Raw genomic sequence first — 15,538 nt, forward strand, 5'->3', positions numbered from 1 at the left:
CCCAGCCTCCCACTTTCTCCCTCGCTCGGCATCTCAGCGCCGACACGTCAGCGTCCGCTGATTGGTCGGAGTCGCACGGGGGTGGGGGGGTGGCCCTTCGCGCGTTGCCAGGGGCGTGGGTTAATGATTGACAAGCTGAGACTGATTGACGGCTGTGTGATTGACAGCCCGGGTCAACCCGAGTTTGATTGGCAGATATGGTTTGGATTACTGTATGCACTTTCCACTTTTATCATAGAAACCGGCCCTTCGGCCCCTCTAGTCTGTGTCCGACTATAATCTGCTACTCCATCGACCTGCACCTGGACCATAGCCCCCCCAAATCCCTACCATACATTTCCAAACTTCTCTTAAATTGAAATCGAACCTTCATCCACCGCTTCCACAGGCAGCTCGTCCACCCTCAATGAGTGAAAAAGTTCCTCCTCATTATTCCTCTTAAATATTTCGTCTTTCACCCTTAACCCATGACCCAAAAAAAAGCCTGCTTGCATTCAGCTTATCTATACCCCTGATAATTTTATATACCTCTATCAAATCTCCTCTCAATCAGACAACACACATAAAAGTTGCTGGTGAACGCAGCAGGCCAGGCAGCATCTCTAGGAAGAGGTACAGTTGACGTTTCAGGCCGAGACCCTTCGTCAGGACTAACTGAAAGAAGAGCTAGTAAGGGATTTGAAAGTGGGAGGGGGAGGGGGAGGGGGAGATCCAAAATGATAGGAGAAGACAGGAGGGGGAGGGATGGAGCCAAGAGCTGGACAGGTGATTGGCAAAGGGGATATGAGAGGATCATAGGACAGGAGGTCCAGGGAGAAAGACAAGTGGGGGGGGGACCCAGAGGATGGGCAAGGGGTATAGTCAGAGGGACAGAGGGAGAAAAAGGAGAGTGAGAGAAAGAATGTGTGCATAAAAATAAGTAACAGATGCGGTACGAGGGGGAGGTGGGGCATTAGCGGAAGCTGGAGAAGTCGATGTTCATGCCATCAGGTTGGAGGCTACCCAGATGGAATATAAGGTGTTGTTCCTCCAACCTGAGTGTGGCTTCATCTTACCAGGTAAACTTGAGGGCAGGGTGAAAGTTGGAGGCAAAGTTAATAAACCATCCTCTGGGTCCCCCCCCCCGCCCTCCTTGTCTTTCTTCCCGGACCTCCTGTCCCATGATCCTCTCGTATCCCCTTTGCCAATCACCTGTCCAGCTCTTGGCTCCATCCCTCCCCCTCCTGTCTTCTCCTATCATTTTGGATCTCCCCCTCCCCCTCCCACTTTCAAATCCCCTACTCACTCTTCCTTCAGTTAGTCCTGACGAAGGGTCTCGGCCTGAAACGTCGACTGTACCTCTTCCTAGAGATGCTGCCTGGCCTGCTGCGTTCACCAGCAACTTTTGTGTGTGTTGCTTGAATTTCCAGCATCTGCAGAATTCCTGTTGTTTCCTCTCAATCAGAATCAGGTTTATTATCACTGGCATGTGACATGAAATTTGTTTAATTTAACAGCAGCAGTTCGATGCAAAACATAATCAACTAGCACACAGAGAAAAAATAATAGATAAAAATAAAACATAATAATAAATAAACAAGTAAATCAATTACATATATTGAATAGATTTTTTTAAACATGCAAAAACAGAAATACTGTAATTTTTTTTTAAATGAGGTGGGCCTTCAGGTTTCTGTACCTGGTGGTAACAATGAGAAAAGGGCATGCCCTGGGTGCTGGAGGTCCTTTATAATGGATGCTGCCTTTCTGAGACACCGCTCCCTAAAGATGTCCTGGGTACTTTGTAGAGAGCTCTGGTTAATTCTTATTTTGGCTTCTGCCCCCTTTCTTTCCCCCAGGTCTGATGAAGGGTCTCAGCCCAAAATGTCAGTCAACTGTTTATTCCCTTTCACAGATGCTGCCTGACCTGCTGAGTTCCTCCAGCACAGTGTGTGTGTGTGTGTGTGTTAGTCAGTCAAGGTATCCAGCATGCGCAGATTCTCCTCTGCTTAATGTTTGCCCAAGGTTTAAGTTTTAAATTGCAAGCCAATGTTTGTGCAAAATTGGCAGAAACTTTAGCATCTGAAGCTTGTAATAAAAGAGAGTGTGTAACAGTCCTCCTCAGCAAGGGGTTAATGGGTAAACAGCTCAGAATGAGACTTAATATCACCAGCATAAGGCATGAAATTTGTTGTCTTTGCAGGTACAGTGCAATACTAATTATAGGAAAAAACATGAATTGCAGTGTGTATGTGTATATAAAAAAGTTAAATAGTGGGCACATGGCCAAGTGGTTAAGGCATTTGCTAGTTTGCTCTGCAACGACACTGGTGCCAAGCTGTATGGGTCCTAATGCCCTTCGCTTGGACAACATCGGTGTCGTGAAGAGGGGAGACTTGCAGCATGGGCAACTGCCGGTCTTCCATACAACCTTGCCCAGGCCTGCGCCCTGGAGAGTGAAGACTTTCCAGGCGCAGATCCATGGTCTCACAAGACTAACGGATGCCTAAAAGAAGTTAAATAAGTTACGCAAAAATAGAAATAAAAAAGTAGTGGGCATCGTTCATGGGTTCAATGTCCATTCAGAAATCGGTCGGCAGAGGGGAAGAAGCTGTTCCTGAATCATTGAGTGTGTGTCTTCAGGCTCCTGTACCTCCTCCCTGATGGTAGCAATGAGAAGGGGGCATGTCCTGGGTGATGGGAGTCCTTAATGATGGATGCTGCCTTTCTGAGGCATTGCTCCTTGAAGATGTCCTGGATACTACGGAGACTGGTGTCCATGATGGAGCTGACTGAGTTTACAACTCCCTGCAGCTTATTTCGATCCTGATTATTTCCACCTCTCCCCCCCATACCAGACGGTGATGCAGCCAGTCAGAATGCTCTCCACGGTACATCTGTAGGATTTTTTGAGTGTTTTAGGTGAAATACCAAACCTCCTCAAACTCCTAACGAAATATAGCTGCTGTCATGCCATCTTTGTAGCTGCATGGATACGTCGGGCCCGGGTTAGAACCTCAGAGATATTGGCACCTGGGAACTTGAAACTGCTCCCTCGCTGGACAGCATCCTGTCTGGTCGCATCGCCGTCCAGTAAGGGGGTCTCCGATGCCACAGGATGGCAGGGGGAAGTGGGCTGGAGACTCAGCCTTCTCCATGATGGGCACCTTCAGGAGACCAGAGCGCCCGTCACCGAGGACCCTCGCGGTCAGGAATACCCCCTCCCTTTTGTTACTCCCATCGAAGGGGGGGGGTACAGGAGCCTGAAAGTCACACTCGGCAGTCCAGGAACGGCCCTTTACCCTCGGCCATCAGATTTCTGAACCTATTAACTCTACCTTCTTATTCCTTTTTTTTTGCACTACTTAATAAGTTTTGTAATTCATGATCTGCCACGGAGGGTCCCAAGCCCGGCTGCGGAAGGAGGAGGGTTGGGCGTGGGGCTAGCCCCCCCCATCCCTGAAAAAACCCGGAGTTACAGAAACGCCAACAGCCAGCTCCAAGGACCTCATCCCTGGGAGAGGAAGGTGGGCTACGCCTTGGGACAGCTTGAAAGACTGGCGCAGGACGGAGGACTCTGGCGGGCTGCCGTCGGCTGCCTCCGACCCAGTAAGCAAGTATGTTTGTCTTTGCACCGAGAGGATCACAGGGGTCTCTCTACCATCCATCGGGGATGTTTATCAGGAGCGCTGCATACACGGGGCCCTTGGTATTATCAAGGATCCCACCCGTCCATCCTGCGTGCACGTGGCCAAGTGGTTAAGGTGTTCGTCTGGTGATTTGAAGGTCGTGAGTTCGAGCCCCAGCCGAGGCAGCATGTTGTGTCCTTGAGCAAGGCACTTAATCACACGTTGCTCTGCGACGACACCGGTGCCAAGCTGTATGGGTCCTAATGCCCTTCCCTTGGACAACATCGGTGTCGTGGAGAGGGGAGACTTGCAGCATGGGAAACTGCTGGTCTTCCATACAACCTTGCCCAGGCCTGCGCCCTGGAAGTCCATGGTCTCATGAGACTAATGGATGCCTATATATAAAAAAAAATCCATTCAGCATCCTTGTTGACTTTCTACCGTCAGGCAGGAGTCTCCGATACACAAAGACAAGAACAGTCGGGATGGGAAACAGTTTCTTCTCTCAGGCCATTAGGCTTCTGAACTCCCTGCCGCGTTGCATTCAAAGTGTCACCGGTTAATCTGTTCCATACCTCACAATATTTAATATTTATAGACTTTAGTTTGTTTATTTATGTGTAATTTGTTTGTAGATTTAATTCTTATTTTCCTAAATTACCGTGTGTTGTTGTGTGTGTTATGTGTACTACTGTGCTGTACACCCTGGTCTGGAGAAACGTTGTCTCGTTTGATGATATACATGTACTGTATGTAGTTAAATGACAGTAAACTTGACTTACAACACGCTGGAGGAACTCAGCAGGCCGGGCAGCATCTGTGGAAACGATCAGTCGCCGTTTCGGGCCGGAACCCTTCGTCAGGACCCGGCCCGAAACGTTGACTGATCGTTTCCACAGATGCTGCCCGACCTGCTGAGTTCCTCCAGCGTGTTGTGAGTGTCGCTTTGACCCCAGCACCTGCAGAGTATTTTGTGAGTAAACTTGACCTGACGACACCACATGCTGTTACAAAACGACTAATTTCATATCATCTTGGTCTCAGAGTCATAGACCACCTCAGAAATAAGCCTTTCGGCCCATCTAGTCCATGTCGGACTGTTACTCCACCTCGTCCCATCGTCACGGACCCAGACCATAAAGCATGGCAGCAGAATTGGCCCTTTCAGCCCATAGATTCCAGCATTCCGGTGATAGTAAGTCGGATTCTGACCATCCCCAGGTAAGGCAGGCACTGGGGAAAGGGAAAGGGAAATGGTTCTTCCTCCACAGGTGCCGCACAGCTTTCTGGGTGTTCCGGTTTAGACTTCAGATTTCCAATATTTTAAAATTTCAGTGGCAGAAGACAAAGGAGTGGCCTGTGCTGTAGAATGCAAAATCCCTCTTGAAATGCCATTGTTTCTGTCCCTCTTGAACTTGCTTCTTAAAATCCGGAGGAGGCAAATGGAAATTTTGTTTACTTGTGAAACAAAAGAACGTCAGATCAGTCTCCAGAGCCAGCCCTCAACTACCTGTTGTGTCCTGCCACCTCATTCCCTCCTCCTGCTTCCCTCCCTCCTATCTCCACCTTCGCTCACACCCTCTGCTTTCCCTCCCTCCTTCCTCTTACCCTGCCTCCCCACTCTCTGCCCTCGCTCCCTCCCCCTCCCCTCCTCACTCGCTCCCTCCTTCCTTCATCTTTCCCTGCCTCTGCACTCTCTCCCTCCCCCTCCCTGTCTCCCCATTCTCTCCCTCCCTCCCCATCTTGCCGTCTCCCTCCCTCCCCACTCTCTCCCCTCACTCCCTCATCTTTCCCTGCCTCCCCACTTTCCCTCCCCTCCCTATCTGCCCGTTCTCTCCCTCCCTCCACCCTCCCTTCTCTCCTTCCCCACTCCCTCCTGCCTTTCCTCCATCGTCTCTCCCTGCCTGCCCCCCCTCCCTCCTGACTTCTCGCACCCCGCACACTCCTTGCCTGCCCCAACCTCCCCCCCCCCGCCGCCTCTCTCCCTCTCCCCTTGGCCTCCGCCGCTCCGGAGAAAACAAGTTTGTCCAGCTTCTCCCAGGAGCTCACGCTCCCCAATCCGGGCGGCACCCTGGCGAGCCTCTTGCGCGCCTCCTCCAAAGCCTTCATGTCGTTCCAGAACCGCAGAGAACCCCCAACCAAAGACTTGCTCGATCTTGTACCGAACACCCTGACCAAAGAAGATGAGAGTCTGATTTGGAGCCCAAGATCCCTCTGTAAATCCGTGCTCCACAGGGTCCTGCCATTTATTGGTTTTTAAGACGTAGGTGCAGAAGGGCCAATTGGCTCATCAAGCCAGGATGACACTGAGTTGCGATACCCATCAAGGCTGCAGCTCAGATTCAGTTGTTTGTTAACTTTGCGAGGATGGTTTTAACTCCGGCATGGGTAGTCTTAAGCCCAGCTGCGAGAGGAGAAGGGTTCGGCAAAGGGGATGGGGGCTAGCAACCCCATCCCAGAGCTACAGAAAAGCTCCGAAAACCTCACCCTGGGAAGGGAAGGATCTTCGACTGGGCTACGCCTTGAAAGACCGGCCCAGGAGAAAGGGCCCTGGAATGCAGCCCGTGCCCCAGTAGAAGGAGGGATGGTTTTGGGGACAGTGCAGGGAGCTAGGGATTGGGTTGGGGATGAGGGACAATTCAGGTTCCTGGGTAGCAACATCTCCCAGGACCTAACCTAACCCCAACATATTGACACAAACACGACGAAATCTGCAGACGCTGGAATTTTAAGCAACACACATAAAAGTTGCTGGTGAACGCAGCAGGCCAGGCAGCATCTCTAGGAAAAGGTACAGTTGACGAATCGGGCCGAGACCCTTCATCAGGCCTTACAGTCGACGTTCCTCATGAAGGGTCTCGGCCCGAAACGTTGACTGTATCTCTTCCTAAAGATATTGCCTGGCCTGCTGCGTTCACCAGAAACTTAGATGTGTGTTGCCCAATATAGATTCGGCTACAAAGAAGGCAGCAATATTTCATCAGGTGTTTGAGGAGTCACCGAAAACACAAATTTCTACGGTGGAGAACATTCTGACTGGCTGCATCACCGTATGGGTGGGGGGATACTGCACAGGATGGAAATAAGCTCCAGAGAGTTGTAAACTCGATCAGCTCCATCATGGGCACCGGCCTCCGTAGTGTCCAGGACATCTTCAAGGTGCGATGCCTCAGAAAGTCACACACACACACACACACACACACACACACATACACACACACACACATACACACACAGACACACACACACACACACACACACACACATACACACACAGACACACACACACATACACACACAGACACACACACACACAGACACACACACACACACACACACACAGTTTTTTCTATTATTGCCGCAGCAAATTTAACAAGTTTCATGACATATGCTGGTGACATTAAACCTGACTCTGATCAGATGAGAGGCAGTTAATGATGTGCCAGGGACAGCAGCCAGCGGTCAGAGGGCTCTGTGGTCAAAGGCCAGTGATCCACGTGGACGGATGTCGGGTTGGCAGGCGCTGAGGACGAAGAACAGCAACCCCTGTGGGCAACGACTGAGGTCGGCGGACGAGAGCTGGTGACCGCTCCCCAGGTCAGAGTTCCTGCAGGCAGGAGGCACAAAGCCAGTTGAACCCCTTCACTGTGTCTCAATCTAAAAAATAAATGATTCCAAATCGGAATCGAGTCTGCTCCGCCATATTCCATCAGAGCTGATTGATTATCCCTCTCAATTCTCTGCCTTCTCCCCATAACCTTTGCCACCCTGACTAGTTAAGAACCTATCAACCTCTGTTTTAAACATACCCAATGACTTGGTCTCCACAGCCGCCTGTGGCAATGAATTCCGCAGATTCTCCACCCTCTGGCTGAAGGAATTCCTCTTCATTTCTATTCTAAAAGAATATCCTTCTATTCTGTGTCCACTGGTCCTAGACTCCCCCACTGTAGGAAACATCCTCTCCACATCCACTCTATCCGTGTCCTCTGGTCTGAGACTCCCCCACTGTAGGAAACATCCTCTCCACATCCACTCTATCCGTGTCCTCTGGTCCGAGACTCCCCCACTATAGGAAACATCCACTCCACACCCACTCTATCTGTGTCCTCTGGTCCTAGACTCCCCCACTATAGGAAACGTCCTCTCCACATCCACTCTATCTGTGTGTCCTCTGGTCCTAGACTCACCCACTATAGGAAACATCCTCTCCACGTCCACTCTATCTGTGTCCTCTGGTCCTAGACTCCCCCACTATAGGAAACATCCTCTCCACATCCACTCTATCTGTGTCCTCTGATCCTAGACTCCCCCACTACAAAAACATCCTCTCCACGTCCACTCTATCTGTGTCCTCTGGTCCTAGACTCCCCCACTATAGGAAACATCCTCTCCACATCCACTCTATCTGTGTCCTCTGATCCTAGACTCCCCCACTACAAAAACATCCTCTCCACGTCCACTCTATCTGTGTCCTCTGGTCCTAGATTCCCCCCACTATAGGAAACACCCTCTCCACATCCACTCTATCAAGGCCTTTCAATATTTGATTGGTTTAAATGAGATTCCACCCCCTCCCACCCCATTCTTCTAAACTCCTTTGAGTACAGGCCCAAAGCCATCAAATGCTCCTCGTACTTTAACCCTTTCATTCCCGGGATCATTCTCATGAACCTCCTCTGGACCCTCTCCAATGCCAGCACATCTTTTCTAAGATGTGGAGCTCAAAACTGCCTGCAATACTCCAAGTGCCTTTTATAAATCCACCGTTTCTCTCGGGAATGTTGCGTTATCTAATCTTGCTGTTGCAAGTACACTTTTCACAGCATCTGTGTAGACGTGTACACGAGAATAAATTTGGCCTTGGCGTTGAATGTGTAAAGCCTGTATCCACAGCCTACCCGCGAGTAGACAAGGTACCACAGGTAGGTCGTGGGTACAAACTATACATATTTAATGCCAAAGCCAGTTAGTGTGACACAATTACAGCTCGGACCATACCAAGTCTCCTTCCTTCCGAATCTGCGGAGGTTCAACACGACTTCTAAAACTTTTGACAAACTTCTATAAATGTGTGGTGGAGAGTGTATTGACTGGCTGCATCACAGCCTGGTATGGAAACACCGATGCCCTCGAACGGCAAATCGTACGAAGCTAGTGGATTTGGCTCAGTACATCGCAGGTAAAGCCCTCCCCAGCACTGAGCACATCTACGTGAAATGGTGTTGTAGGACAGCAGTATTCATTATCAGAGATCTTCACAGTTTGTTGTCTTCTGCACTCTGGTTGATCTTCCACTGATCCTGTTTACAGTTACTGTTCTATAGATTTGCTGAGAATGCCCGCAGGAAGATAGATCTCAGGCAACACACATCAAAGTTGCTGGTGAACGCAGCAGGCCAAGCAGCATCTATAGGAAGAGGCGCAGTCGACGTTTCAGGCCGAGACCCTTCGTCAGGACTAACTGAGGGAAGAGTGAGTAAGGGATTTGAAAGCTGGAGGGGGAGGGGGAGATGCAAAATGATGGGAGAAGACAGGAGGGGGAGGGATAGAGCCTTGAGCTGGACAGGTGATAGGCAAAAGGGGATACGAGAGGATCATGGGACAGGAGGTCCGGGAAGAAAGACGGGGGGGGGTGACCCAGAGGATGGGCAAGAGGTATATTCAGAGGGACAGAGGGAGAAAAAGGAGAGTGAGAGAAAGAATGTGTGCATAAAAATGAGTAACAGATGGGGTACGAGGGGGAGGTGGGGCCTAGCGGAAGTTAGAGAAGTCAATGTTCATGCCATCAGGTTGGAGGCTACCCAGACGGAATATAAGGTGTTTTTCCTCCAACCTGAGTGTGGCTTCATCTTTACAGTAGAGGAGGCCGTGGATAGACATGTCAGAATGGGAATGGGATGTGGAATTAAAATGTGTGGCCACTGGGAGATCCTGCTTTCTCTGGCGGACAGAGCGTAGATGTTCAGCAAAGCGGTCTCCCAGTCTGCGTCGGGTCTCACCAATATATAAAAGGCCACATCAGGAGCACCGGACGCAGTATATCACCCCAGTCGACTCACAGGTGAAGTGATGCCTCACCTGGAAGGACCTCAGGGTTGGATATGGTGACGTACATGTACTCTGACAATAAAATTCACTGTGAACTTTGACTTTGAGGTCTAGCAAGGGCCCATGCATTCATGATGGGACGTGAGTTCGTCTGCAGAAGCAGGGCTGAAAAATATATTCAGATTGTTTAAGGAATGCAAACCCTTTAATCCAATTCTTGGACTGGGGGGGGTCATTCTTATCATACCGTGCCCCTACTCCTTGATCTATTCAGACACACTAGATCCCTGTACCTATTAATAATCCTATCAATGTAAATGTCTGCTAAATCGAAACTCAGATCCACCATTCTGTCTGTAGCTTTGTCAAGATTAACATGCAGGGGATTCTGGTTAATTGGGGGCAGCCGCTTATTTGGGACGACTCTTGAAGACCAACACCAGGTGTGAAAGTAGCCAGGATTCCCTCCGTTTATCTGGGACAATATGTCCGCTTATTTCGGACAGGGGACCATTGCCGAACAGTTTCTACCCAGCGTCAGACGTGTTGCATTTGTGTGGCCCCTGGACACCACACCGAGCTTAGAGCAAACAGTTTTTAAATAGCGTACCTTCCTGTTCAAAAGGCAGTGATTTTTTTTTTGGCGGGAAATAAGCAGCAAGACGATTCAGAACCGTTTTGCTCACTGTGGCTTCAAGCTTGTTGATGCCAGAAAGATTTTGGCCCAATTAAACCACTGCTCCAATTAGCTGAAGTTTCAAGGAAATAGTTAAAAAGGTATATTTAAAAAAAAAGAAAAACTACCAGCCAGGAGTGGAAATGAAACAATTGCACCTCCTCAACAAGTTAGGCCCTACGCAGAACTTGAAGGTACCGACAATCACCTTGAATGTTACAATGAAAATGAAGATTTGGAGAATGCAATTGTCGACAGCCTTGTGTGAAGTCAGTGCATTATCTTCACTAGGAGTCTGTGCTGATTTTGTTCATTTACAGTCAACCAAAAGAACAGGGCAGCGTACGCTGGATGAATTCCTCCGTCTGCAGTAGTCATTCGGCCTACCCAGCTGCCTGCATTCGGCCCACAACCCTGCATGTCCCTTCCCTCTATGTACCTATCTAAATGCCTCCCAAACTTAGTATTTGTACCCATCTCGACCACTTCCACTGGCGGCTCGTTGCAGGTACTCACTTCCCTTTGCGAAATGGAACTCACACTCTTGTCTCTTTCAAATCTCTGCCCCCCTCAACTTCTACCTACACCCTCTAGTTGGGGTGTCCAGGGGAGGGGCAGCTCACTCACCTTCCGACCCCACCGCACACACAGCTCTCACCTGTGGCTCCAAGTAGCCATTTGCATGTGACAGCGGCCACGCCCCTGTACACCACATCAACAGGCGGGCTGAACCGGGTGAGGGTAGCCGGCGGGCCTCGTACCCCGGGGAGACACGGACGTGCCCGTCCCAGTAGGTGAAGTCGGCTCCATGCGGACTGGGCGGGTGAGACCCAACAGCCAGGGAGCCGGTTCTGTAACGCCCCACGTGGAGATCGAAGGGCGCGACGAGGCACGGAAAACGTCACGGTCACCCACTGCAACCAGGGAAGACCCTGGTTTGTGACGCTCGATCGTCCCACTGGACCCGGATTTCCGAGGTCAAGAGAGTGGAACTTCCCTCTAATTCTTAAATTTAATTTAAATACATAATTTGCTACTCAGTTTTAACTATTTCCATGAAACCAGATGATTGGGGCAGCCGCTTAATTGGGCCGAAATGTCCTGGTCGCGATGTGTCCCAATTAACCGGAATCCACCGTACATTGGGATCTGAGTTTTCAGGTTGTGATCACCAGATGTACATCGCTGATCCTGGAAGGGAATACCTCATCACTCACACATCTTTTCTGAAGCCTCAAATGGTCTCAGCTGTATTTCTAAATGAAACACTGATATTTCACTGACGACGTGGAGCTCCTTCAGTGACGATACCCAGCAGAAACAACAAACAAATATTTATTCAGTCCACAGTTCTTCTCAAAACATCGTATAGAACCATTTACAAAGAGAAGAGGTCAATATTCACAAGGCCTCTCGCTGCGCAAGAGTATTTGACTGCAGGAGTCCCACTGGCACAGTGATACAGGGGCCGGTCTACCCCTGACAGGGGCAATAACTTTTCCCCCGTGACTGGATCCCAATTGGCAGGTTGCCTTTCACTGGGGTTTGGCTGGTGGGATTGGGGGCTTGGTGGTGGTGTTGGTGGCCACTCGGCCCATCGTTGTCCATGCTAGCCCCCCCCAGCAGGGCAATCCGGTTCTAGTCTCTGCACGCATGATAACGCTCCAGCCCCCGACATATTGCCCCTAGCTGGGCGGAAAATTAAATAAGGATTTCACCCACCCCGCCCCTCACCTCCTGTGACCAATCCAGGAGGTGGCGGCGTGGGCAGGAGCAGGGAAAGCAAGGGGGGGGTCTAACATTGGGCCCCGGCAGCGGAGCAAGTGGGGCGGTGATTCAAACCCTTACAGGGGCATCCCACCCGGCAGGGGCCCATACATTGGGGGTTGGCTGCTGGGAAGAGGGTGGCAAAACGCTTGGGACAGAGGAGGAGGCCATTCGGCCCATCGTCGTCCATGTTGACTGCCCGGAACGGGGCCGAAGTTAGGGGCCCAACAGGGGATCGAGTCTGGGGGGGGGCAACGACAGGGATTTGTCTCACTCAAACTGGGACAACAAGGTCTCCAACTGGCATGGGACAGGGGAAGGGAAACGTGCGTGGGAAGGGAGAAGGGAATGATGTGGGACAGGGAAAATTAATGTGTGGGGGATGGGACGAGGGAATGTTGTGGGATGGAGGAAGAAGACGGAAAGAAGTGGTGTGGGACGGGGGAAGGAAATGGTGTTGGACGGGGGAAAGAAACGGTGTCGGACGAGGGAAGGAAATGGTGTGGGACAGGAAGGGGGGAGTATCGTTGGATGGGGGAGAATATCATGGTCCGAGAGGGTGGATTAATGCGGGACAGGAGAGGACGGGGGAATGGATGGGCCGGAGAAGTGGACACGGGTGCTGGAAGGTGGTCAGAGCTGGAAGTGGCCGTAGAGGTGACCCAGGCGGTCGATGTTCTTGTGCAGGACGCTGTGCAGCACGCCCAGGCACCGGTCCAGGTCGCTGTCCCGGGGGAACTCGCGGTAGAAGCAGCCCGTCTCGGTGTCGAAGCTGAACTTCTGGGGCAGCGGCCCGTTGGCCCGCAGGTAAGCCCAGACGCCGAGCAGCAGCAGGCGCACCTCGAAGGGGGCCAGCAGGTGGAAGACCTCGTGCATGCAGCCCAGCTCGGGCGGCAGCAGCTGCCCCTCCGCCATGCAGTCCAGCAGCTCGCGGGAGGCGTGCAGCGGCCAGGCGGAGGCGGTGGCGCTGCCGTGCCGGGAGGCCTCCCAGTGGGCCACCAGCGTGGCCAGCAGGGCCCGCAGCAGCACGGAGCAGTGGCAGAGGGCCGGGGGCCCCAGCGCCACCAGCCGCAGGAATCCGAAGAGCAGTGGGCTCTCCTGGAAGCGGTTGCGGATCTGCAGGTCCCGCTCAACCGTGCCCCGGGCTTGCTCCTCTGGCGGCCAGGCCAGCTCGCTGGCCGTCACGTCGGGGCACAGGCCCTCGACCAGGGCTAGGGCCACGGCCTGGGCCGCCTCGGCGCTCACCCGGCCCGGGGTCTCGCTGCAAGCACAGCGGACTGCCAGGGCCAGCAGCCGGTAGGCGTTGGCGTGGGCCTCGGCCTGGGGCAGAGCTCCCGGGCCGGCGGGCGGCTTCAGGCCGCGGCCGATCACCCCGGCGTGGGAGACGGCCCAGACGCCGCCGAAGCCGACGGCAGCCCCGAGCTCATGGTTGGCGCCCAGCAGGGAGTCGCCGGGGCCGGGCTGGGGGGGAGGCGGGGCGGGGGCGGGGCCCGCGGGCTTGCCGCCGAACAGGCCGGCGTTGGCCGGGTGCAGGGCCGAGGCCACCAGCTGGCGCAGGACGGCGCGCAGGGCGGCCGGCGACGAGGAGGCCAGGCGGGCCAGCAGGTCCCCGGCCGGCGCCTGGTCGCCCCGGCCCCTGCGCAGTGCCAGGAAGAAGCGGGAGGCGGCGGCCCGCACCAGGCCCGAGAGCTGGGCCGGGCCCAGGCCGGAGGGGGAGGGCGGCAGCGGTAGGGCGGCCAGCAGCCGGGCGGCCCCTTCCGCCACGCCGGCGCCCGCCGTCCGGGCGGGCAGCAGCAGGCGGCCCAGCTGCGGGGCGTGGGCCGAGAGGGCCCGGGCCAGGCCGCCCGCACCCCCTCCTCCCTCCGCCTCCTCCGCGCCCCCCTCCTCCTCCTCCTCGGCCCTCGCCAGCGTGGCCAGGTTGAGCAGCAGGCGACGGCACTCTGCGGCCGGGGCCTGGGAGTGCAGGCGCGCCACGCAGCGCCCGGCGGTGGCGGGGACCAGGCCCGGCACCGAGGAGGAGAGGGCCGAGCTGAGCTGGGCGGCCAGGGCCAGCTCCTCCGGGCAGGAGGCCAGGGCCAGCAGCTCGCACAGGGCCTCGGCCGCCCAGCCGGGGCCGCAGTAGACGGCCAGCAGGCCCAGCAGCTGGTGGGGCCAGGGGTGCCGCTTGCACTCGGGCCTGAGCGCCCGGCGGCACAGCTCGGGCAGCCGGTCCTTCAGCCCGTCCAGGAAGGGCACGGGCCGGGGCTGGCCCTCCGAGCCCGGCGCCCGGCCGTACACCAGCCGCTGGAGGTGCAGCAGGAGGAGCTGCACCACGCGCTGGCAGGCCTCGCGGACGCTGTCGCGGACGGCCAGGCCCGGCGCCGTGATGACGGAGGCCGGTGCCGCCGTCTCCAGCAGGAAGCCCAGCACGCGGTGGGCACCGGCCCCGCTCTGGCACACCAGGTGCACCAGCAGGCCCAGCAGGTTGTCGGCCTCCTCGCGGCCCAGCCCGGCGAAGCGCTGGTGCAGCTGCTCCAGCACCGGCGGCCGCAGCGACTCCACCAGCTCGGCCGAGACGGCGCCCAGCAGGGCCGGCGACATGGCCGCCAGCTGCAGCAGGAAGGGGACGGTGGCCTCGCGGTGGGGGGCCTGCGGGTCCCGGCCAGGCCCCAGGCTGCCGTGGAACATGAGCAGCAGCTCCTGCTTGATGCTGTCGGCGTGCCGGGTGGCCAGGTGGCCCAGGATGCCCACCACCGAGGCGATCTTGGGCACGCGCTGGTCGGCGGCGGCGGGGGGCGGCAGCAGCAGGGGGTCGGCCGGGGAGGGGCCGCCGTGGAGGCAGAAGTCCTTGAGGCCGCAGGACAGCACCCGGCTGATGATGGTGTTGGGGAAGGAGGAGCCGATGTGGGCCACCACCCAGTCGAAGTGGGGCGAGTGCTGGACCGAGGTGTCGAGGAGGGCGTCCACGCAGGCGTCCGGGCAGCTGCTGATCATGGACGACAGGCACTGCACGTAGATCTCCATCAGCGCCCGGGTGGCCTTGCAGGACATCCACAGCTGCAGCAGCTCGTTCAGGCTGCTGGCGTGGGGCACCCGGTGGCGCCCCGAGTACTTGCTGCTCAGCTGCCCCATCAGGTCGATGGACCAGCCCGAGACCAGCGGCGCCCAGGACCTGGGGTTGGAGCGCACGAACTCCGACAGCACGCTCTGGATCTCCTGCGTCACGTCGTCCAGCCCCGGGCCGGCCAGGGGCCCCGCCGGGCTGCCCTCCCGCTCCAGCGCCAGGATGTAGCCGGCCACCGACTCGTCGAAGACGCTGCGCAGGTGCTCCAGCACGGCGGCCCGGGCCGGCGGCAGGTTGCGTAGCAAGAGGATCCCGCAGCGGGCGTGCTCCTTCACCGTCAGCTTGTGGCCCTGCACCGGGTCCGTGCCGCTGATGAAAGCCTTCACCTCCTGC

General features: G+C 55.0%; 1 protein-coding gene across 1 annotated transcript in view; it reads right to left on the reverse strand.

The window, feature by feature from the left end:
* Positions 1-11,349: 11,349 nt before the first annotated feature.
* ints5 (integrator complex subunit 5) overlaps positions 11,350-15,538 on the reverse strand; it is a 13,422-nt gene continuing 9,233 nt past the window's right edge. Inside the window, exon 2 of the mRNA XM_063036560.1 lies at positions 11,350-15,538. This exon is cut by the window's right edge and continues 15 nt beyond it. Coding sequence (XP_062892630.1) covers positions 12,736-15,538 — 2,803 coding nt within the window. The 3' untranslated portion in view covers positions 11,350-12,735.

The sequence above is a fragment of the Mobula hypostoma genome, chromosome 30 (assembly GCF_963921235.1).
Source record: "Mobula hypostoma chromosome 30, sMobHyp1.1, whole genome shotgun sequence".
Classification (NCBI taxonomy): Eukaryota; Metazoa; Chordata; class Chondrichthyes; order Myliobatiformes; family Myliobatidae; genus Mobula; species Mobula hypostoma.